The sequence below is a fragment of the Bufo gargarizans genome, chromosome 1 (assembly GCF_014858855.1).
Source record: "Bufo gargarizans isolate SCDJY-AF-19 chromosome 1, ASM1485885v1, whole genome shotgun sequence".
Classification (NCBI taxonomy): Eukaryota; Metazoa; Chordata; class Amphibia; order Anura; family Bufonidae; genus Bufo; species Bufo gargarizans.
In genome coordinates this window covers 608,462,864-608,488,617 of record NC_058080.1, presented here as the reverse complement: position 1 = coordinate 608,488,617, position 25,754 = coordinate 608,462,864, and the positions used below count along the sequence as shown (strand labels likewise).

General features: G+C 40.4%; 1 protein-coding gene across 1 annotated transcript in view; it reads left to right on the top strand.

Annotated features, from left to right (window-relative positions):
• HSD17B4 (hydroxysteroid 17-beta dehydrogenase 4) overlaps positions 1 to 25,754 on the top strand; it is a 242,657-nt gene that overhangs the window by 199,346 nt on the left and 17,557 nt on the right. The window contains exons 21-22 of the mRNA XM_044275890.1: positions 1,573 to 1,662; positions 4,695 to 4,833. Of these exons, the coding sequence (XP_044131825.1) occupies positions 1,573 to 1,662; positions 4,695 to 4,833 (229 nt within the window). The remainder of the gene's footprint in view (positions 1 to 1,572; positions 1,663 to 4,694; positions 4,834 to 25,754) is intronic.

The window sequence follows — 25,754 nt, the reverse complement described above, 5'->3', positions numbered from 1 at the left end:
AACTCTGGCAAAGGCATGAAACTATTCTCCAGTGAAACTTAAGCTTATAATGTGATCTTGCAAACCCCAGACACACAGATCTACGGTATCTGTGTTGCGGCGCTATTGTTCCAGAATAAAGCCGCTATTTGCTTTTGTATAATGTGAGAGATGTTCATAGCTTCAGAACTAGCCTCCTAATATAGTGAATAGCCTTTACAATAGAGTATTTATTAGATGTTGCAAGAGATGATACAAGGAAAGAACTGTCCTGCTTTTTGATGGTCCATAAAGCCTACCGTTCATGCTGAGACATGTAGACAATGTTAAGTTTTGACATTTTAATTCCTTGTGTTTAAATGCATAAATATCCAACAAAGCTGTAGCTGATTGAACACATTCCTCCCAGTATGTGTGTGTATTCATACATACATACATACATACATACATACATATATACATATATACATACATACATATACACACACACACACACACACACACACACACACACATATATATATATACATACACACACACACACTCGTCTGAGTCGCATGAAAACTCAGGTAGCCCCTGTACATGAGCTAAAATAACACAAAGCAATTGTCACCCCTTTTACTCCCCTGCTGTTTTCATCGCTGCTTTGCAGTCCTCCCCACCGCTATTTGTATTCCTGGCTGCGTAGGAGACACATCATGCACACAGATCACCACTGCAGCCAATCACTGTGATCACAGTAACCTGCTGCAGCCAATAAAATAATTTGAGGCAGGGAGAACTAAAGCCCCCGTTCTCCCCTGAGTTTTTAATTGACCCTTTGTGTTTTGACAGTGTCTAACATAATTACATTATTTTTTTATTTATTTTTTTAAATAGCGATCATTAATAATTTAGCTGTTTGTACTACACTAGCTCTTCTAGACTTCATATTTTTGATGTGTTCTAGTAGTCTAGGCTATCCCAATTTGGCACTTGTCAAAGTTGCTCAGAGCCTTATGCTTGCCAATTTTCCTGGTTCTAACATACATGGCCTTTTTGAAGACTGCCATGTTGTCAAGAAAATTGATGTTCTTCACTTTAGATTTCAAATAATGGGTATAATTGACCTTAACCTCAAGACGAGTTCCTCGTGGGGTACACTTCATATTTTGATAATCAGGTCCTCTTGGTTAAAGAGCATAATCTTTGCAATGAACAATAACTGAATTCTGGTTATATATGACCAACATAGCTGAAATGCAGCATACTGAACGCACAGACCATATTTTACATTTTTAACATGTTAAACACCCATGTCAAGTTTTTGTCCATAAAAAATATAAAAAAAAAGCACAGGAAATTGGTTGTGAACAGACAATTGCACATTTAGAGAACAAGTCATTAAAGATGTGTAAGACATTTGACCTTTTATCATTTATTGAATGATGGCAATGTTCTCTTGCGAGGGATAAGGCTTATTGATCTGTGTGCATTGTAAGAGGAGACATGTCATGAAATGTCACAGGAGATGACTTCAACTAAGATTAAGTGACTTAAAATGCTATTTTTCTTGCTTGAGTTCTAGCTGAAAAAGTTATGCCCTTTTTCCAGGTGAAAGAGACTGGGGAAATTGCTATCGCTGGTGCCTACGTTGACCTTACATCAACTGCTAATAGTCTGGAGTCCAAGGCAACAGTCCAGGTAAGGAAATGCATACAGATGTAGACCTGTAATGAACGCAGATTGATAAAGTAGACACACTGTCTCTGGCCCAGATTTACAATTGTGCCCATCTGTCTAAAAAAAAAAAAAACACAGATGTGCCCGATTTGCACCACTTTTTAGGCAGATTTTTAGTCTACATACATTGTTCATACACTTAATGATTTCTTTGGAGATTGATTGAATAAGGAGATTCTGGGATTTTACTCGCTGTAGTTAGTTTTCAATCTCGCAAAATTGCAATGTCCTTTCTATTGTAAAAAACCCTCACCGTAGACTATAGAGACCAAAAAGTGCAATTTAACTCTACATTTCTGTATTGATTTGTTATGTTTACAGTGAAAACCGCACATCAATTCAGTTGTCGGATTGCGCTCTGTAACACAATTTATTTACAAAGAATAGCAGACATGTCCGTTAGAAGTTCCCATTGATTCTTGCCGTGTTCCTGTTATCCCTGACTGATTTGCGCTCTCAGCACATTGATGCAAGATACATGGCTAGAAATCCAATAAGTGGGTTGTAGTCTTGTCACAATTGGCACATAGAAACACAAATGCTAACTTGATCACTCTAGGAACAAAATAATGCCAATGCCTCTCCTGTGCTCAGTCTTAAGATGCAGTGATTCGTGGTTATGTAATGCAGGTCATCCTTTCGCACTGTACATGATTCTTGCTAAAACCTAGTACATGCTGTAGAGGACATTGTTAAGTATACATGGTGTGGTATACAACCCTGCATATAAGCTGCAGTATGCATTCCTCTATCAGCATACTACGACTTGGAAATGGCAAACTCAATTATTTAATTGACTTGATACTTCACCTGCAAAAAAAAAATGGCATTTATGATCATAATAACCAGTAGTTTTTTTTTATGTTGTACTTAGTGTAACGATTTTAATCAAAGGGATTAATTTTAAATAGTTTTGTCAGACTATTTTTTTTATTTTTTTTATTCGTTTTAATTAAATAACCAAATAGGCAAGACTGGTCACAATTGCTAGTAGTTAGTTACATCCTTTTCTCAACATTAATAGTAGGTCTTTTAAACCCTGTGTTCTCAACCTTGTGGTATACATATCAAGGGCAGGGCTTTCTAATCTCTACCTACTGGGGCATCACCAACGAAAAACGCAGGGGCGGATTGGCCATAAACAATACAGGGAAATTTCCTGGTGGGCCACCCAAGCTCTCCTGATGGCCACAGACCAGGTACATAATCTGATGCTCAACGGTTGCAGTTGCCCTTTTTAACTGTATTACTATCCTCAGGACGATGGGGCAGTTAAATACTGTGGAGAGGGCAACAGTATTTCTTGCTGCACTGTGGTATTTGATTCTGTTCGGCCGGTACTTTGTGCTGCAATATGGTATTGCTGGCCCTGCCTACTTGTGTTGGCCAGTCTTCAATCAATTTAGTCCAGTCTACAACGAGGGGACACTTTTTTTTTTTTTTTTTTTTTTCCAGGGCAGCATTAAGTTCCCAATCCACCCCTGCAAACACAGTAAAGCCTAGACATCCTGTATGGTTCGTTGTCTATACTGAAATACTTAATTAACTACATTTTGTCTTAAAAATTGGGCTCCTCAGCCCTGTAGGACGATTAAATACACACAAAAGGAGCCTGTTCTCTTTCTAAACCAGATATTAGTGCAACCAATAACTGGTGGATGCCTCTCTAATGATGCCCACCTTACGGTTTAGGGCACATTCAGACTACTATGAATGAGCCTGCATCCGATCCGCAATTTTGCTGAACAGGTGTGGACACATTCATTTCAATGGGGCTACAAAAGATGCGGATAGCACATGGCCCCATAAAGAGAGAGCATGTCCTATTCTTGTCCGCAATTGCAGACAAGAATAGACATTTTCTGTCTGTGCCGGCCATGTGCAGTCTGCAAATTGCGCAACGCACACAGGCCTGTATCTGTTTTGCAGGTCTGCAATTTGTGGCCGCAAAACAATATGGCCGTCTGAATGTAGCCTTAAGAAACACTGCTCTAGGGGTGGAACTAGCACTGTACTCATGCAGTGCTTCTAATATGGAGCACATTGGGAAAACTTTTTGTTAGCCAGAGAAGTCTGAACCAGACACAAGTCAAACCCAAAGTCAATACTGTACCAAGTCAGAACCGGGGGGTCAGGTCATAGGTAGACTCAGCAGATAATAGCAAGTTCAAAAGGGCTAACAGACCAAATCACAGGTGACTGTGGCCAGCAGTTCACTTGTTTAAATAGGCTGCCAAGCTCCAGCCTGGAATGTTGGCACGTGCTTGATTGGCTTGATGTCCCAGCTGATCCGACCGTGATGTCAACATTCAATGAATGCCGGTGCCCTGCCTGATTGGCCCGGCATCCCTACATTCTGCTAGACCGGAAAACCCTACTTGAACTTTGAAGCAATTTGTTTGAGCACCAGGAAACCTGCACTATTGCTCCTGTATGTTAAAATATGTTGCCCACCACTCTTTCCATGCCCAGGGGAGGTTGCAGAAAGATCACATCATTGGGTACTCCTGTAGTATGTATGGCACATCTTGGAATCACGATGGTGCAAGTGTTGGGCTTTCTCCAGCAAGCCCCTAGAGCTGAGTGGAGTCGCAGCGTTCAAGGATGTCCATTGCTTTGACAGGCCCCAGCAGTCAGACCGCTGCAGACCAAAAACGCATCCCGCAAGCAATGAACAGGGTACAAGAAGTTGTAATTGCTGAACTTATTAAGCAATACATTTATGGTTTCAATAGCTTTTTCAGCCAGACAGTGTAGTACAACTGAGAATAATTTCTGTACAGTAAATCCATTGCATACAGAGTAATAGAATTAATAGACGTAACGAGTTAATCCATGGTACATGGCATTGATTTGAGAACTGTGAATCATTATGCCTTTCCATTTACAGCATTTCAAAAATTACAGCTGCCTTCTTATGAGGGCAATGATTGGCTACAGAGGTTGTCATTTTTATATGTACCTAATGTAACTATGTTACAATGCCTTTCTAGGATTTAGGACTGCAGAGTAACCTGGTCTTTGAAGAAATCGGCCGTCGTGTCAAAGATGCTGGAAGTGAAATGGTTAAAAAAGTAAATGCGGTCTTCCAGTGGGACATCACAAAGGATGGGAAAACTGCTGCACAATGGAGTGAGTTACATTTCAGTCATATTACATAAAAACCTGCAATTTTTTTTACTTTAAATGCTTTATTTTGTGTCCAATGTTCTTCTTGATATCCGTTTTGAAGTTTGATTTGGTTGATCTCTGTAACAAGATTCTACTCTGACAATACCAAATTTTTCATACCGCCGTCAAAAGCAAGAGCAACACAGGATAATTGTCTTATTTTTCTTCTCCGGACAGTACAGTTTTTCATTTTTGCTGCATGAAAGCCATACTTTAACCCCTCTGGATTCTAAGAGAACTTATAAGAAGATTGCAGCAATAGAACAGATAAATGAAACTTTTTTTTTTTTTTTTGGCCACCATAAAAATACCACAGTATATACCATAAATGTCTTATAGGTGCGGGTCCTAACTCTGAGACCCGCACCTTTATCCAAAATGGGACCAACCTTCCCTACTGAATCTGATTAGGTCATGATTCTTTGTCATTTTTATAGAGCTCAAATTTTTTCTGATCTAGATCTGCAAATTCCTTGCATAGGTATAAAAGGGGTTGTCTGTGAAATGGCTAACGCTTTTTGACCTGATCAGTCTGCTGTCACACACAGTGCCTATCTGTCAGTGTCTGCAGATCATGTGATCCTCCTCCTCAGCCCCGCCCTCTTGGCGGAACATCAGCAGTGATGCTTCATGGACAGTGTCGGTGTACACTGGTGTCAAGAATGAGCATATGCTGACTGAACAGCAGCAAATGAGTGCCATATCTGGCATGGTTTTGTAGTACCTGCCGGGAATTTCTACATGAAGCTGAAGCTACTAGACATCCCAAAAGTCCAGAGTGAGGATAGCAACCAATAGTATGTGAGAGGGAGGCAGCTAGTGGTAGAAACAACACTTTAAACCTACCTAAAAGGCATGGACCTATGCCATGTAGAGTGGAAACCATCTTTTCATGAAAATAAAAAACGCCTTTAAAATAAAATAATAAAAAATTAAACCCCTTGCCTTGAAAACCAGATTCTCCAGTGGTCCCTGTCGTCCTAGTTTATTTTCCTGCAGTAATGACCTGCCTACATCCATGTGACTGTTGCAACCAATCATAGGTCTCAGCAGTCCTGTGCCGTACATGCTAGAATCACCGCTGATTGTCTGTGGTTGGCTTCATCAGTCACTTAAATCAGAGATGAGAGCATTGGGAACCTTGGGTGCATCAGCACTGGTGAGATAGGGTGTTTAGCCGGTGTGTAGATGGATAGTGTATGTAGTGGCTAAAAGACAGTCAACCAATGAGGGAGCATTTCTACAGATGCACCTTCTTGATAACTGGCCTAAATATCAGTCCATGTAAACTGACCTTTACATGGCTCAGATGGACCAATTATCCGGAATAGGACCTTAAAGGGTTTTTCTAGGATTGATATACTGATCCTGATGTCCTCAGGATAGGTCTTCAGTATCAGATTGGTGGCAGGGGAGGAAAATGTATGTTTTGTTATATGCATATGAGCCTCTAGGAGCAAGGGGGTGTTGCAGTTACATCGAGACTTCATTTTCTCTACAACTACCACGCCCTCTCAATTTTGGTTGACAGTGCCTGGTCCTGTCAAAGTACAGAGGGTGCTGCTGTTGCAAAGAAAACTGAGCCTCTAGGTGCAACCCCTATCTCTTGTTGCTCATTTGCATATATTAAAACATCGTTTTTTTTCCAGCAATACGGGCACATATGAATATGGGACTAACGGACTCCACAGAATTTGATTAATCAGTACCTGTGTTGGGCTTTAGTTCAATAAACCTACCAATCGCAGAGCTGAAGTCTGTCCGAATCCCATGGACTCCAGTAGTGTTCTGCTACAGTCTGTGGTACAAGTGATCAGAATATTGCATGTACATGTCCCCTAAAGGGATGTAATATTGCAATAAAATAATTAAAATGGACATAAATTCCAATCACTGCTTTGCCCAGTTCTACGTGTAAAATTATCAGAAAATTTTCAAATTAAAATATTGTTTTTGGTACAGTGGACTGTGTAATGGAAAAAAATATGAAATTCATAATTTCTTTTTTTTTTTTTTTTTTTTTTGTTTTTTTTGTTTTTTTTGTTCCCCTCAAGTGATAAGTTGTATGTTCTCCAAAGTGGCATCAATAAAAACTACAGTTTGGTTTGTCCTGCAAAAAAAACAAACCCCCCACAATTTTTTTGTGGATAATTTGGGAGGGTACCATCTCTTATGGAGAGCGCCTTAGTCAGCGTGAAGACTTAAAGGCCTTACATGCTCCCCTGGAATTCTAATAAGGGATGCAAATGAGCTCTTAACAAGCTCTGCCTTTAATGCCACCCGATGTAAGGCAGCTATCCTATAAGTCAACGTTTGACCCTTTTTAAATAGGCCTTGAGACATGACTTGGATATCAAAGAAGCCAGCACCTCATCTGCAGACGGTGTCTTCGGAGGCAGAGCTTGCCAAGAGCTCTTTTGTATTTCCATCTAGGATGCAAAAGTTATGGGTGTCAGAAAATGGCACTTTAGAAAAATAAAGACCTTTTGAAAAAAAAAAATTCTTTAAAGATGTAAAACTTTATAAAAACTATACAACCTTGCGATTGCTGTAATTGCCCTGAGGCACATAATGAGGTTGTCACCACCTCTGTTCAGGAAATTATTGGGAATGAATGGTTCACTCCTGATAATTGCCTTTAATATTGATCTATGTAAAAAGACCTTCAGTCTGCTTTGTGAAATTTCTGCTTTGCAGACTGCGGTTGGCACTTCAGTACATCAACTCCAAATATTTTAATCTGTCTGCTTCACTGACTATTGTAACTTTGTGTCCGCGAGAACAGTAGAGCAGAATGAAGAACATTCGGTACCTTTCATATGCGTTCTCAATTATGCTGTCCTTTTGTCTTTCTTACTTTTCAGTAAGTTGACATTTTTTTCTTTGACAACAGAAATATTGTTGTTTTTAATCTGCTAATGTTGATAGGTTTAGGCTGCTGTTCTGCAGCTTTTCTCCAGGCTTACTTTTTGGATAAAAAAAGAAATCCAAGTAAAATTTTATGCTTCTGAGGCTTTCTCTGTAAGTGTTTATCGTTATCCTTTGGGGCTAGCTGCTGGGCTTGTTCCATTATTAAATTTGTTACTCAGCTGTGTTTCCTTGTCCTTTAATCTATGGCTTGTCATCTCACGCCTTGCTCTGTGGATGTTCTAGGCACAGCTACTGACAGCACTAGAATCTGTACAGACCCTTCAGCTCATTGCTGTCATGGCTGATGAGCCCTTCTTTGGCAAACTCATGTCCTTGAGCTTGCCGTTGGAGAAGAATGCAAGAAACTGGAAGGAGTGTGCTGGAGAGATAGTGTATGGTCATTGATTGTTGTATGCTTTGCTTTTTCAGTTTAACATTTAAATCTCCCATGCTTCGTATGAAAAATTGTCATTGACTTAACAGTTTAGCGTTCCCCTTTTTTGAGCAGTGTTTACAGATATTGCAACTGTATGGAGATTGCTGTAAGTACCATAATGCAAGTCATCAGAAAAGACAATTCATCGCAATACAGAAGTCTTGTATTGTAAAAGCAATCATATGATTCATTTATCCCACACGGTGGACACGGAAAAAAAGTCCCAGTGCCAAAATTGCCTGGCCTCCCCAAAAAATGGAATAGTAAGTAGTGTACCGTTGCCCCACAAAAAAATAAACATATAGCTGTCGACTGAAAATTTTAAAATGTATTGCAGCAACTGCTACCTGTTGTCAAACGCCCCTGCGGTTAGTAGAGTCTAAGGCAACCCCAAAGTACTCGCCAGAGCCCACCGCAAGGCATTTCAGACTTGACTGCTAGGGACCCTAGTTACATCTAGGGTGTGTAAGGTGACAAGAAACTGGTCACCAAACCAGATGACCAAATGAAAGCAGACCGAATAATCAAACTAGCTGAAATCAAAACCAGGAGGGTACGGACATGGCCATATCAGCTGCAAAGAAGTTAATCAGTATAGCAAGCAGAGGTCCAAACGACAGTACGGAAGTAGCCAGGTCGACCAGAGGTTCTTCAGTGGAACTAACAAAGGTCGGTACAAGAGGGCTGTTGAGCAGGTCTTCAATTCAGGCACAAAGCACTGAAGCACACACAGATCCAAGATGCAATATGCAATTACAGGCACTGAGTAGCTTTAGTACCAGGTTTAAACCCCCCCGCCTTTACCTCTGGTGGGGCACCAAGCAATTCAGGGCTCTGGCTTGGTGTTAAGTCTCTGAAGGGTTGGCTGGTCAGCATAGAAACTTAAATGGAATTTGTCACCCCGATTTTGGACAATTATCTGCTGCAATACATGCCTAGTACTATAGATAAACAAATTGGGAACTAGACTCCTTAATTTATTTATTTTTTTCCCTCTGTCTCCTGTACCACTTTCTCGGTGTTTAAAGCTGCACTGAAATACATTGTCAGGACTGTGGAGCATGTGCAAGAGTCCTCTCCACCGCGAGCGCAGCAGTTCAGACTGTATTTCAGTGCAACTTTGAGAGCTTACAGCAGCGGAAACATTGGGCAGTAGGAAAAATGAAAAAAACAGGGCTCTGGACTTGTGTAGTACTACTCGTGTATTACTGCATCGCCATCACAGATTCTCTTTAAAGGGAACAATTGTGCGACTATCAGACGAGCTGCTCCTGATCTCCTCCCGCACTGTTGCATGGACTGGAGCAGCAACTGCCGGTTGGGGGTGGACAGACAACACGGATCATAGTTGGGCAAGCTAGTAACGATACTTTCACGCGCATAACTACAGTCTGTTTTTGTAGCTTGGCCGGTGTATAGATTGGTTTTCAGTGCTCGGGACTATTGCATGGATAAATCCTCTCCAGATTGAAGTTAGTAGGAAAATCTCTCACAATTTCTCAAAACATACATGTTCACTTTAAATGTATAGAATCATGAAACTTGCATTCCCTAAATGTGTGCTTGCCTTCAAGCTTGTTTTGGCTTTGCACTGTGATTTTTGGTGTGGGTGAGGTATGACTAGCGCACGCAATACGCCATCTATTGTTGCCAAGCAACATGACGCAAGTATGTCTTGCTAGCTGCATCACTTTCTACAAAGTCAAGGTAAAATCACTAGTGACTGTCAACTTCTGATTCAGAGGTAAGGTTTTGCTGTTGTGAGTAATACTTCAGCGGTCAGAACATAGAAATTCTTTTATTTGCTGTCTGATTCAGGTGCAAGTATGTTTTAATGAGAAATAAAATGTATATTATGTGAAGGGTCTTTGCATAGCGTAAGTGATGGCTAATATACAGAATTAACCCTTGCACACGGCTGTATCCATTTTGCAGTCTGCAAACAGTGGATCTTCAAAATACGGATACTAGCTGTGTGCATCCAGCACTTTCCACAGGCCCCATTGTCGAAAAGTCTATTCTTCGCTAAACGGACATCAATAGGACTAGCTCTATAAGATGCGGCACGGATGACATGTTTTTTTTCAGCCCCATAAAAATTAATTGGTCCGCATGCGATACTCAAAAAATCCGGATCGGATGCGACCACAAATTACGGACGCGTGCATAAGACCTTATAGAAATGCCTTAGCAGGTTAGCTCTGTAAGTTACATTGCGTAAAACTACATAAAAATGAGATCACACAAATATGAATTAAATTTCTGATGTAAAAAGAAAGTTACAGGTCTTAAAATTGTATTTTTATTTTAGTGCCCTGGTGTTAAATTTGAAAGTATGAAAATGTTTTATAGGTCATCCTGTTAATTGTATTTTCCTTTATTATGGTAGAAATAAATTGGCAATATATTGTGCACTGGTATAATTGCATTACAGTACAGTTCTTGAGCATTAAAGAGTACCTCCAGTAATCCCCTTAAAAACATTTTGGGATATAGACCTCTGTAAACTCAAGTTTCTAATCGAGAATTAACAAATAACTATTCTTTGCTGTTTATTAGCTTGATTCTCGTTCAGTCTGCACATGCTATTCCTTTTATCATAAGACAGAGTATGAGGAGACCTGAATAAGTTCAGCCCTTTACTTACTCCCTGCTGAATGAGAGATTAAAGGGGTTGTCTCACTTCAGCAAATGCCATTTATCATGTAGACGTAGTTAATACAAGGCACTTAGTAATGTATTGTGATTGCCCATATTTCTTCCTTTGCTGGGTTGATTAGTTTTTTTCAACACCTCATCCACTGCTTGTTTCCATGATTACAGCCACCCTGCAACCCAGCAGCAGTGGTTGTGCTTGCACGTTGTAAGAAAGATGTAGGTCTTTTGGCAAGAACTATTGGAGTGTGCATACTGTAGGCCAGCACTTTTTTCCTATATTGTGCAAGCACAGCCACCACTGCTGGATTGCAGGGTGGTTGTAACCATGGAAACAAGAAGTGTACGATGTCATGGAAAAATGAATGAAGCCAGCAAAGGAAGCAATATGGACAATCATGATACATTAGTAAGTGCTTTGTATTAAGTTTGTTTACATACTGAAGTGAGACAACCCCTCTAAAGAGGTTTTCTGACTTCTAAAATAAAGGCTTTTTTTATGTGCCCTCACCACTGCCACCTGTGTCCTTTCTTTTATTTTTTTTTATTTTGCTTTGTTTCCAGTCTTGGCAGGATTGCTTAAAGGGGTTGTGCATCAATATCTGATCAGCAGGTGTCTGACACCCAGCACCCTGCCGATCAGCTGTTTGAGATGGTGCTCCATGCCAACGCTGCTTTTTCTTTATTACACTGCACTTCACCTCGGCAGTGTAATGACAAATATTCACTCCGTTCACTTCAATGGAGCCAGCACTTGTAATTACACTACGCCTCTCTACAGGAGACAACGCACAATGGAATGACCAGGGATGACCACCTTGTCAAACAGCTGATCGGCCGGGGGTGCCAGGAGTCGGACCTCTTCAGATCGGATATTGATGACCCATCCTCAGGATAGGTCCTCAATATAAATCGTTGCACAACCCCTTTAAATTTGTTGCTGCCAAAAATAATGGAAAAAAACAACAAAACTCCCATAATCCCCTGCTTCTAAATTCCTCCTGTAAATGCTTACTTGAAATAACATGCCCTGGAGGGAAAGTGATCACCCCCTTGTCTCTGTCTTGTAGTCTCCAAATTAAAAATGCATATAATTATAAGACTTGGAGGAGGTGAGATGCAGGTCACAGTTGTGAGCCAGCTCTACTTACAGCATACTGCCTGCCAGCACTATGAAACATACAGCAGAATACAGCACCACATACAGTACACTGACCAGCGAATGGATAACAATGTTTTGACTTTCAGGCTCCATATCTCACCATTCACTACAGCTTTGAACATGAGACTGCCGTTATTGTATAGACCAGTGTTTCCCAAGCAGTGTGCCTCCAGCTGTTGCAAAACTACAACTCCCAGCATGCCTGGACAGGTACACTCCAGTGACCTCTCCTGTGACATCTCCTCCTTTTTCCTCATCTCCTCTGTTTGACCCATACTGCCATGACAAATTCTTTCAGCTGCATCTAATCTCTTCAGAGTTTGTTACAGAATGAAAGATGTCTCCATTTTTCCATCAACCCCACCATCTTTTCAAACTGACTCCCCATCCTGGTGTCCCAACAATGTCATCCTGCTGCGACTCTAGAAACTGTGCTCACCAATGCCCCCAAAAACTATACTGCTGAAAAATATGATCCCAGTGGAAATGTTCCTACAGTGCCTCCAGGAATTGTAAAGCGTGACCCAGTAATTTCCACTAAAATGCCCCAGTAATACAACCCTACATTGTGATCCCAGTAATAATGCCTGTATAGTGTCCCCTAATATGCCACTGTAATAAAAAACATGCACCTAAAATACCCCCAGTGAAAATTTCATAGTGCCTAAAGGTTTTGTCGCCATTTGCAAATTGTAAGTCGGATTTGTGACCATTTGGCTATCTTGAGCACTACTGCTGGATAAGAGCAGTATATAATGTGATGGAAAAATGAATCTAGCCCGCAACGGAGGCAGTATGGACAATTACAATACATTAGTAAGTGCCTTGTATTAAAGGGTTTGTCCGGGCTTTTAAATGATGACCTGTCCTCAGGATAGTTAATCAATAGCAGATTGGCAGTGGTCCGGCATCCCCACTGATCAGCTGTATGGGGTGACGGCGCACGCAGTGCCCATGTGCCGTCTCCCTTCTCTTTTCCTGTCCACTGCTGTATGTCTGTGGAACAGCAGAAGCGGGCAGGAAGGGAGAATGGAGACTGCACGTGTGCACTGGATGTGCAGTCTCTCCATACAGCTGATCCGCGGGGGTGCCGGATCGGATATTTATCCTGAGGATAGGTCATCCATATTAAAAAGCTCAGACAACCCCTTTAACGGTGTGTAAATGAGAAATGGCATCTGCTGAAGCGAGTCAACCCCTTTAAAGATGTATTCATAAACTGACAGCGATATAGAGAAGTATAAGGCGGGTTAATCTTATGTATACATTGCTGATGTCTGTCAATGCAGTATTCAAGGGTACATGCTCATGGCAGTGTAGTTTGTACAGTTTTTCCACACATTTTAATGCTGATTTTGCTATGCACCAAAATCTGCATGTGTGATTGTGGATTTTGGTGTAAATTTGCTGCAGAGCCCACCCTTTGCAATCTGCATTGAAAATGCACACACTTGTTGATCAGTTTGAAAATCTAATCTACTTTGCTATTACGGTATTACACCGCACTGAAAATCTGCACACACTATGTACAGTGTGCCTGTGCTCTAGAGCATTCTATACATGTCCGACATTTTATACTAGATTGTGAGACTTGTAAAATATTTCACAAGTATAAATAGATTTTAAAAAATACAATTCAATTTAGAGAATCAGTAGAAAGTAAACAGTGTTTATCTTAAGTTATTTTCCGTGTCTTGAAGTTAAAATGCACCATCTGTGTCTCCTTCCACACTTTCTTTTTTTTTGACTGAGCGATTTTCTAAATTACGACTTAATTTTCTCTTGCTATAACTGGAATACCTGCACCTTCATCATTGTCGCATATATGCATGTGCCGGATTTGTTACCTTACAAACACCTTTTTCGCCTTACTAAACACACCAGTGTCTGTAACATACGGCAAATGTGTTAACGTGCGCCACAATTTTGGCACAAAATACTGGCCTGAATTAAAGGGGTTATCTTAGACCGACATAGCTGACCCCTAGTGGTGGTGCTACTCGCCTGGTCCCCGCAGCTGGATTTGGTCTGCGTGGCTTGCGAACTTACAGTTCCGCTCCCCTCTGTGCCAATATCAACATATGTCGACGGGTGGATATGTGACTGCTGCAGGCAATCATGGGCCGCAGCGATGACCTGCTCCATTGCATCACCACCGTGGCTCAGCCACGCCTGGAGGTCTGATTTACTCCCCGATAACCCCTTTAAGCCAACAAAGTGTCTAACTTGTTTTTAAAGTGTACCTAAAGTATTATATATCCCAAATTATCAGAAAAATGTATTTCCAACAGTTTTTAATAGTGTGTGTGTGTATATATAACGTTTTAGGTACACGTTAAAGATGCACAATATTCCACAGGTTTCTCCTGCCTTTAAGATATTAGTAAACCTGTCCCAGTGAGTACAACTGATTTCTGAAAACAGGTCTCCTGCTAGCGGAAAGGGAAAAATATTTCTCCCTTTTATTTCTGGCTACTTGTGACCAATGTGCACGTAAGATGACTGCATCGCAATTACTAATATAGCCATCGTTGTTCTGTGCCACTTCATAAGCCTTGTCCCCTTGTTAGGTCCTGTCCATATGATGGCCGCTGATGGAGGGTGACCAGACAATTACAACCATGTGATGTCTCCTCCATACATATACACTATACACGCACTAAACTTCCAATAGTACAAGTGCAGAGGAGGAGGACATCACACAGAGATGATTTGCCTAGTCACATGACCCTCCATCAGTAGCCATTTTATTGACACTTTGTGTGGACAGCGCAAAATTCTTGGCCAACAAGAAGGAATATCTTATGAAATATAGAAAATGGTTCAGAATTTCAAAGGTGGCTATATTAGCGCCATAGTCATCTTACAAACACATTTGTCAATCCTAATCGGAAAGTGGCCAACCCTTTAAGTGGATAAAGCTAGTGGTCATACAAGCTTATGTACACTGTGGCCCCTCTTCTCAACCTCACAGGAGCTGATAAATAGGTATTTTATTATATTTTTTTTGTTTCAGTTTAGAGGCCCTTTTAAAGGAAATGTCACCATGTGTCAGATAGCGACGTGCATTCATTTTGTCTAATGGTTTTTATTTTTTGATTGCTGGTTTTTTTCCTGTGTTTGATTATGGGTAGGGATGAGCGAATAGATTTAGGATGCTTCATCCAAAGTCGATTTGAATAAAACTTTGTTCGAATAGTGTACGGAGTGAGCTCTCTGTACAGTATTAGAATGTATTGGCTTTGAGCCAAAGTTATTACTTCGAAGTCTCGCGAGACGTCGGGTAATAACTTTGTAAATTTCTACTGTAAAAAAAACCTTTGTACCAAACTTTTTTCCCAAAGCAACACCTGGAACCGAACCACAGTTGGGTACAAAGGTTTTTTACAGTAGAAATTAATTTATGAAGTTATCCGAAGTATCAAGAGACTTTGTGAATAATAACTTCAGTTCATTGGCGCCAATACATTCTAATACTGTACGGAGCTCCTGCTCTATACAGTATTCCTAATGAAGTTTTATGCGAATTGACTTCGGATTAAGCATCCGAAGTCTATTTGCTCATCCCTAATTATGGGGGTAGCCATCTTGCTTTAAAACAGCTGCCATTGGACTTAAGCTGGTCATACATTTGGGACAATGATTGGCCGCATTATGTATGTTTTGTACGAACGATCCCACCAACTAAACTGCCCAACCAGGGGGTTATTTGTATATATTTTTTCAAACAATTGACTCCCTAGTGCTTGAGAACAATGGCCTGTTGTGGCGAAACCAACCTCGCCACTGGGTTTTGGAGAGGGCTGTTTAAAAGCCTCTTGCCTCAGGATTATGGCCCATAGTAACTTTAAAGGAGAAAACAGACCGGCCGCACAGCTTAAATCTGTCTGTAGAATTGTATTTTATGTTATTATGCGTTCGGTTAAATTGTATGTTATGTGAGGGCACCCAGATAGCTAATATTATTGTATTCGTGTATTCTGAGTGCCATTCACCTAATGATATGCACTCAGACTTGAGCTATCTGGGGATATGTTAAATGTCTGTGTTTGCTGTGGGGGGTGTGCCATTGTGTTTTTAAATGGTGATGTCTGTCCTGTTGTCTCCACATGTGTATTGGTGATCTCCCTTTGTCCTGAGAGATAATTGGATTGCCTTCGGTTGTCTCTGGGACAGAGAGGAGGAAACCATGATGCATTGTGGGGATGTGTTGTATCTGTTCTGTATTTGCAAAACTGTAATAAAAACCAGGCTGGGTGTGCCAGCACATCAGACCACTGCTGACCCTCAAGACGGAGCCTTGTCTCGTTATTGGGGGGATTCCCTGTATGCTGTTGGAGACTGATTGCCAGGAGTGTAAGCTGACTATACACTTTTCCTGTTCGTCTGCTGACCGCTATTTGCGAGGTTCCAGTTTGGAGTGCTATTTTGTATCCAGTTCGGGAGGTTGGTGTTCTGCAGTAGCTGTGCCTGTCTCCCAGAAAGGGGCATATTGCCTAAACGGATTTTAACCCCTTGTCTGCTGAAACGGTCCGTTACACCTGTGTTTGGCTGAACTCAGCTGATCATGCCGTCGACATGCAGTTTCGGCTGATGAATGGCCGAAGTTTTCCAGCACAGCGGATTACATTCTTTTCTAGGCATGCTCTGTGATGTGTCCAGAGGTTCGGGGAGCAGATAAGCTTTGACAATCGCCTGTTGTGAATGGCGGATCCGGTGTTATATTTAGATGTTATCTCTCATTCTAATCATGCCTGTAATGAAAAGCCGATAACTGCAGCAAAGTGATCTGGACAGACCAAGAAGTGGTGCCTATTAGGCTTAGTGGCCAGTGTGAAAACGGCAAGATTTTAGTATTTTTAACAATATGAACAGGGAAAATTTAAAAATAACATCACCAAAAATTCTTAAAAAATGTCTAACATTGAAACATGATTTAAACAATGGGTCATTTTCTGATAACACGTTCCCTATTCTTTAGTAGCAGTTGCGGTCTGTGTTTTGTCACTTCACCAAAACACTATTAAAACACTGCTTGATGTTGTATAGATCTCTGTAAAGAATGCCTCCATGGTGCATAACTAAACACCAACAATGGAAAGAAGATTGTAGGTTTCTTTTATTTTTATGGCTATTTTCCTCTATCACTCACAACAGATGAAGGCATCCCTTGGTGTTCTAGCTCAAGCTCTGGTGCTTAGTTTGTCTGCAGCAAATGAATGCTTTACACTTAGGAAGTCTGTGCTGAGAACTTATTTATACTGTGTAGTCACAAGTAATTTTGTCTTATGCCTTATTCAGTCGGTTTTCAGTCAGTGATTTCCATTAGGGATTTTGAGCCAAAACCGGTGCAGATCTTTCCCTTATACCTTCTGTGGAAGCTCCAATTCTGGTTTTGGCTCTCAATCCCTTACCTAAACAATGACGTGTGAATAAGAGCCTGTCAGCATGATCAACCCTATTAAACCAGATGTACTGCCTGGTAAGATTGAGCATGGTGACTAAAAAGATCCCAGTTTCTCTGCAATCGGTATTACCGTTGTAGAGAAGTAATTTTTAATTACATGAACATTGAAGTGAAAGCTCCTCCACTCCCCGCCGCCGCTCTCCCTCCCAGTGAGGCTACTTTCACACTAGCGTTTTCTATTCAGCCATTGAGATCAGTCATAGGATCTCAATAGCGGAAGAAAATGCTTCAGTTTTGTCCCAATTCATTGTCAATGGGGACAAAACTGAACGTAATGGAATGTACCAAAATGCTTTCCTTTCTGTTTTGTTGCGTCCCCATCGCGGACAGAATTAATGCTGCAAGCAGCGTTTTTCTTTCCAATGCAAGTCAATGGGGATGGATCAGTTTTTTTTCTGACACAAAAGAAAGCGGATCCGTCCCCCATTGACTTTCAATGGTGTTCATGACTGATCTATCTTGGCTATATAAGAATTGTATATACAATACAACCGGATCCGTTCATGACTGATGTAGATAGTTGTATTTTCAGTAACAGAAGTGTTTTTGCAGATCCATGACTGATCCGCAAAAAATGCTAATGTGAAAGTAACCGGAGACTGACAGGGCCAGGGATCCTCACGGCTCCCTTACCTAGCCCTGCAATCTCACATATGCCAAATAGAGATGAACGAATCGATTCTTAAATCATGAGCTTTTCATTTGCAAGGGTCTTTCCCTGCTGCTTACCAAGTTCTCCCCTGCAGGTGAAGAACTCATTATGATGAAATGGATTTGCCCATCTCTAATGTCAACTAAATATTTCTATCAATCGGTAATGCCGGTTGCAGAGAAGTCTCATTTTAGGAACCATGATCAGCCCTGTAGTATGTCTGGTTGAACATGGTAACAGATGCTTTTTAAAGGGGGTTTTCTGGAAGTAATATATTAATGACCCATCCTCAGGATCTGTTATCAATCTCTAGTTGGGATCCAACTCCCAGCACCTTGCTGATCAGCTGTTTGAACAGGCTGATGTGCTACAGTGAATGTTGCAGCCTCTTCCTAGGCCATTGATGTCCTGGGCACAGCTTAGTCCCATTTTAAGTAAATTGGCTTGGACTGCAATCCTAAACACAATTGATGGTGTGCTTGGTATGCCGCAAGGAGGCCACAGCACTCGCCAGGATGGCACAGCCTCTTCAAACACCTCATTGGTAGCAGATATTGATGACCTATCCTGAAGAAAGATAATCTAACGGTCTCCATCTTTCTAAAATATATATTTTTATTTGTTACTGTCGGAATATTTATGCTGTTTCCGATTGACAGTCTATATGATTTATGTGAATAAATTAAAATCGGTAATAGAGGAGATTCTAACTTATCATAAATACCAAGCTAAAACAAGCTCGTGATCTGCGTTGAATTGAAGACAAAACCCAGTTACAGACAAAATATATATGTAATTTATTTATACAATTTATAGTGCAAAATAATATATATAACAAAATTGGCGGTAATAAAATTCAATCAATGATATGCAAAATAGTGGTAAAGACAAAAATAATTGAGAACATATATCTATATATACACAATTATGCCTTCTTATAATAATACCCCTCACTTATATTAAAAGTCAATTTAATACTTGATTTCTCTCAGCCGACAAATGTCCGATTAAACCCAAATCTGGTTTATCTTTTATCTATATAAATATATATATATATTATCAACCATACTGGTCTAGAACTGAATTCAGTTCCTTGGAGATAATACCGTGTTTTCACTAGTATATTTTTAATCTCCCTGTATTGGATTAATTTTCAGGATGATGCTGCAGGTACACCCCCAATCTTATTCCAACACAGATACTATACACAAAGTATGGTTAATTGAATATATCTATAGATATATATTATATTAATTAATTATCCTATAAAATATAGGTAAGGTTATACTATACCAAAATGTCAGCTAGCAGAAATCAGTTTCAATGGTTCTAAGATGGCTGCCTCCAATGACTGGCAAGATGGTCAAGATGATGTTCAGAGAGAGAGTCAGATCCCCCTTCTGTCAGCCCATACCATCTTTTTATCCTATCTTAGAAAGGGCTTGGCCAAGTTTTATCATTAACTAGTGACCTCACTTTATAATTAATAGAACCATCCTCTAGGGAAAAATATACCCTAGATCTTTGTTACCCTAACACTAGATGGCACTAGTATTCCATACAAAAAAAATCGAAGCATTCATTTATTTCTCTTATTCAATATAATAGAACTAACATGTAATCTAAGGTTTCAGACAAACCTTGAGAAGATCTTAAAGAGACAATGAGTTTTATACTTGGTCAACTAACTTGTGTATCCTTAAGTCTTTTGACCAGACTTGATTAAATCAAAATAAATATGGCTATCTCAATTCATTGTTCTTGGATGAGACAGGGTTTGTTCATGATTACCTGTGTCCACATTTTCCCATTCCAGGAAAGAAATAATTAATTTGTGTGTTCCACTGAGACAGATTCTAAACATGACAGAGGAGTTTATACCTCATTTCTAATCTTACAATTGAATATATCTATGAGGACTATACTCTTATATATATACTATATATTCAGCACACCTATTAAAATTGATTATATAAAATCAATCTACTCCTATATTGATTAATATAAAAATCACAAAGAAAGATTAGAGTCTCTCTATTTACTAGAATCATCAGAATTCAAATACATTGTCTTATCTAGGCCATCACATTTCATTAGACCTTGGGATATCTCCTTCTCACAAAACAGACTTGGGTAAACACTTTGGTATATATATCGTAAACCTTAGGTTAGCAATTTCAGAGTAAAAAAAAAAATCCTGAATTCACTCTGCCTTAAAATAAGACAAAATGGTTGTCCCTTAGGCTCATGTCCATTCACTTATATAGGCCTTATAATTATGGACTTTATTCATACTCAATAGTTCTGACATTACTGAGAGCTGATGTAGAGACGGGTCATATAGGAGTACAGTAGTGAGCCAAGTAAGGGGACTGGTGGGTAGAGATACCCTTCAGATCTCGCCTATTTGGAATATACCCTTTTGAGCGCCAATAGTGGTTGATTGTTACTGATTGGTATTTGGGCTTTGTGTTGGTATGAGGAGCAAGTTTTTTTTGGATGTGGGGGTGTGTATATATGTCTCGAGCTGTGAGATAAAAGCACATATATGTTTATGTATATATAAATGCGTATAAAAATCTGCAAAAAAGGTCAAAAGATTGTATCTATATAAAAGTCTAAAACATTTTCACATGGGTAGGATTACTGCAAACTGTCTCAGGTGCCTAAAAGACTGTGCTCTGCAGCATCGTGCGCTGTATGGTATGGTACAGTACGTAAATCAATGGGTTAAAAATTTGTGTCCAAGGGTACCATTATACATATATTTAAAATAACATATATATAATATAAAAATAAAATTAAAAATAAAAATAAAAAATATTTTTCAAAATATTTTTAAAAAATAATGTAGTAACGTGGGTTCAGTTACTCACTTCACGAGGGGGGCGGTTTACCAGGATAAGCATAAAACACCTGTAAACCAAGTACCCCCCCAGCCTGGATCGCTTCTAGAGTATTAACGGATGAAGGCAGCAAATCACACGGGTGCTTCTCTTCAAAGGTCTTTATTTGCATAAGTAAGTAAATCCGGCTCAACGCATTTCGGGACAGGCACGTCCCTTCATCAGGAGCAATATATTTCGTTAATCCGTTAATACTCTAGAAGCGATCCAGGCTGGGGGGGTACTTGGTTTACAGGTGTTTTATGCTTATCCTGGTAAACCGCCCCCCTCGTGAAGTGAGTAACTGAACCCACGTTACTACATTATTTTTTAAAAATATTTTGAAAAATATTTTTTATTTTTATTTTTAATTTTATTTTTATATTATATATATGTTATTTTAAATATATGTATAATGGTACCCTTGGACACAAATTTTTAACCCATTGATTTACGTACTGTACCATACCATACAGCGCACGATGCTGCAGAGCACAGTCTTTTAGGCACCTGAGACAGTTTGCAGTAATCCTACCCATGTGAAAATGTTTTAGACTTTTATATAGATACAATCTTTTGACCTTTTTTGCAGATTTTTATACGCATTTATATATACATAAACATATATGTGCTTTTATCTCACAGCTCGAGACATATATACACACCCCCACATCCAAAAAAAACTTGCTCCTCATACCAACACAAAGCCCAAATACCAATCAGTAACAATCAACCACTATTGGCGCTCAAAAGGGTATATTCCAAATAGGCGAGATCTGAAGGGTATCTCTACCCACCAGTCCCCTTACTTGGCTCACTACTGTATTCTCTACAGGCAGACATCTTGTCGACCTGACTATACCCGGAGCAGCCTTTAGTATTCAACACCCAACCTTCTCTCCATTTCCGCTCCTATAAACCCGAGGCGCCTCAAGTCTTTCAGATCTAGTGGAACCCCTTTCCAACAGATCGGTCTGACCCTCACACTTTCTCTCTCTCTCTCCCTCATATAGGAGTGCCTGGGTAATGTCTGGTATTGGGTCAATTAAAATAAAGTGAATACTAAAGAAGTCCTTTCATTGAGGTTCCCAGTCTACATAAACACTCAAAGGCTGTGTGGAGAGACACTTGAGAGCCTTGGGAAATGGTGAGGCCAAAATTGATTATTTGAGCTTAGTGGAATCTGCACTGATAGGTTACATCTAGATTCAGGGATGGATTGGGAACTTGGTGGCCCTGGAAAAAAAAAACTAAAAGTGGCCCCATGTTGTAGGTGGGTCCAAAATGACAGAAGATAGGACAAAACAAGTAGGCAGGGACAACAGAAGTAGGCAGGGCCTGCAATACTGTAGTACAGCACAGAATACCGCCCCAGCAGAACCAAATACCACAGGGCAGCACAAAATACTGCCACCCCAACCACAGTATAAAACTGTGTCACCATAATGAGGACTGTAATATAGTTGAGTTCAGGAGGGCACCTGTGGCCATTGAGCATCAGACCATTATGTACCTGGCCTTTGGCCACCAACAGGGCTTGACTGGCCCCTGGGCATCTGCCCACCAGGAAATTTTCCCTGTAGAGCAGGGATGGCCAACTTGAGGCTCTCCAGCTGTTTGAAAACTACCACTCCCACCATGCCCAGGCTACATATAGCTATCAGCTTACAGCAGGGCATGGTGGGAGTAGTAGTTTTACAACAGCTGGAGAGTTGCAGGTTGGCCATGCCTGCTGTAGATATGGCCAATCCGCCCCTATCTAGATTAGATATCTTCAAAGGGCGAAAGACAGCTTGTGGTAGGATAAACAGTCTGTTCCTTCCCACCAACTGGCTGCTCGTTCAGTAGGGCAGTGTTTCCCAACCAGCGTGCCTCCAGCTGTTGCAAAACTACAACTCCCAGCATGCCCGCACAGCCAAAGGCTGTCAAGGCATACTGGGAGTTGTAGTTTTGCAACAGCTGGAGGCACGCTGGTTGGGAAACACTGCAGTAGGGTTGAGCTCTACATGAACATCCAGCGATCACCTCCAAAGTGAAAGAACAAGTGATTCCTATTGCTATCATTTAGTTTTCCTACAGCCTCCTCAAATGATTGGGGGTAGGGGTATTAATAGGTAGAGCTTTTGGCTTTAGTGGTATTTACTTTATACCCTGATAGTCGTCCAGATTCTTGCATCATGGCATGGAGATTGGAGAGGGGGTATGCAAACTCGATAGAGTAAGAAGGATATCATCCACAAATGAGATTATAAATTTCTAATTCTGTCCATGACACCCCTAATGTTGGGGCTTAAGTTTATGGAAGATGCTATAGACTATATACAAAGAACAAACCATAATTGGTACAAGGGGCGTGTTCCCTTTTCAATTAGTATTGGAGGGGAAGTAACATGGAGAAGTTTAGCAGTACCTTGTGAGAGAAGACTAAACGCTGGACTGCAGTGAGAAAAGGGCCAGAAAAGCTATAGGCCTGTAATGCAGCAAATATTAGGGGCCATCCCAGGCGATCACATGTTTTTTTTCAACTTCTAAACTTAAAGGACCTTTCATGTATTATTATTATATTTTTTTTTTTAAGTACCTTTACTTGTGGTGTACACTTTTCTGATGCTTCCATCATTATTATTATATATTTTTTTTCCAAATACTACTGCCTTGCCCTGCTGTGCCCCTTGCAGTTTTTGTGCCCAGTATGTTAATACTGAGCATCAGTACAGGGTGGAGGAGACGGGGTTTCTCGGGGTGTCTCCTCCCTGGCTGTGCCGTGATAAAATTGCAGTGGAGCGTGTCACAGCCAGGGAGAAAAAAACTCTGCTGCGATTGGACCCCGGCACAGCCAGGGAGGAGGAGATGCCCACTGCAGAACACTGGCGTCTCCTCCCTTCCTGTACCAATGCTCAGTATTAACATACTAGGCATGAAAACTGTAGTGGGGGCAAGCGAGGGGTATTCGCAGAAAAAAAGAACAATGATGAAAGCATCAACTGAGCGCAAGTAAAGGTTCTTGAACAAAAAAAAATACATGTAACATCCTTTAACAATAAAGCTTCCTCACCTGAACACTGCATGTCAAGTAAGTAAATTATACGTCAGAAATTGTCACCCCTGCTGACAGATATATATACCCTTTACACGGGCTAAAAATTGAACAGATCATTGCTAATGAGCGTTACTAGTAACGCTTGTTAGAGATGATCAGGCGATTACCCAATAATTGTATCTTTTGTGCACTGGTCTCCTCCGCTAGCGATCAGATTGTTGTCCCATGTAAAGGGACCATTAGTTTTGGGAGCAAATGATTTAATAAAGAGGATAGGATCTTCAAGAAGGTCTTAAGGTCTGTTTTGAAGAGCATAATAGGTCTACAGTTTCAACAGTCCAGAGGCTCTTTGCCTGGTTTTAGGGCTATAGTAATATGAGTGAGACATAAAAGTAGGAATCTGGGCCCCACACAGAAAGGAGTAAAAAAAGAAGGCATATGAGCGATCAATTCTTAAAGGTCTTGTAATATAAATATAAATATGAAAATGCATCTGGGCCTTCGGGGGTGGACTGGGAACTTAAAATGACCCTGAAAAAAAGCTAAAAGCAGCCCCACATTGTTGGTGGTCCAAACTGACAGAAGGCAGTGCCAACACAAGTAGGCGCGGCAATGCCATATTGCGGCACTAAATGTGGCAGCACACAATGCCTCCTCAAAAGCTGCCTATCTGTAGTGGCCAGCACCAGCTGCCACGTTTTGTCTTCCTAGCCCATTTGCCTCAGGATGGGAATACAGTTGGATTCAGGTGGGCACCTGTGGTCGCCCGCCAGGTACAGAACTACTTGACACTAACGGCATTAATTACTTACCCTGGCTAGTGGCCGTAAGAAGGGCCCAGTTGGACAGCACAGTGTGCTGTCTATCTTTTGCTGCCACAGGAAAGTTTCTTTTCTTTCCAGCATACTGTATGGATTTCTCATAAGAATCCTGTTATCACCCTTTTTCATAGATGGAACAATACTACTGTTGACAGGTCTGGAAATGATGGTAGAAGACTGTTTATATACAGAGCACACATACTGTCTGTCATTATTCCGAGACCATAAATCAGAGATAGAGCTGCGTTTCCTTACCATAAAATGCTTGGCATAACACATTTTCCTTACCCTCTCAAATCACTGCTTTCTAGTATCAACACTTGATTGCAGTAGAGGTTTACATTTGAGCAGTTTGTCTGTATTGCAGTACTGGATGTAAATTAAATAATAATAATGCAAAGGAATTGAAAGGTGCGGGTAAAATGTCTGTGCCGAAGAGGTTTAGAGGAGGAAATATATTTGGCCCATTCCTGAAGTTAAAAGCATTTTAAATCAAGGTGCCGTAGAGTTGGATATGCTAATCAGATGCTCAGCCAGGCTGACCTAGGGAAAGTAAGAAAAGCTGAACTGAAAATTACAAAATTATACGAGGTGATTTTATTTATTTTTTTAACATTTTCCTTAGTAAAAAAAAGACTGCTGATATTAATATTAAAAACTGTTGCTTGTATTTTCCTGAAATGTATTTTCCTTATAGAGAATTTGCAGGTTAATGATTTAGCAGTGTCTTTATCTCACTAGGGGGAACCTAGTGCTTGATATATTCTCCACATATGTGAGATCCACCAAGTCAACCATACCCTGTTTGTAGTTTAGTTTTTATGTTTTAACTACCGTATTTTTCGCCCTATAAG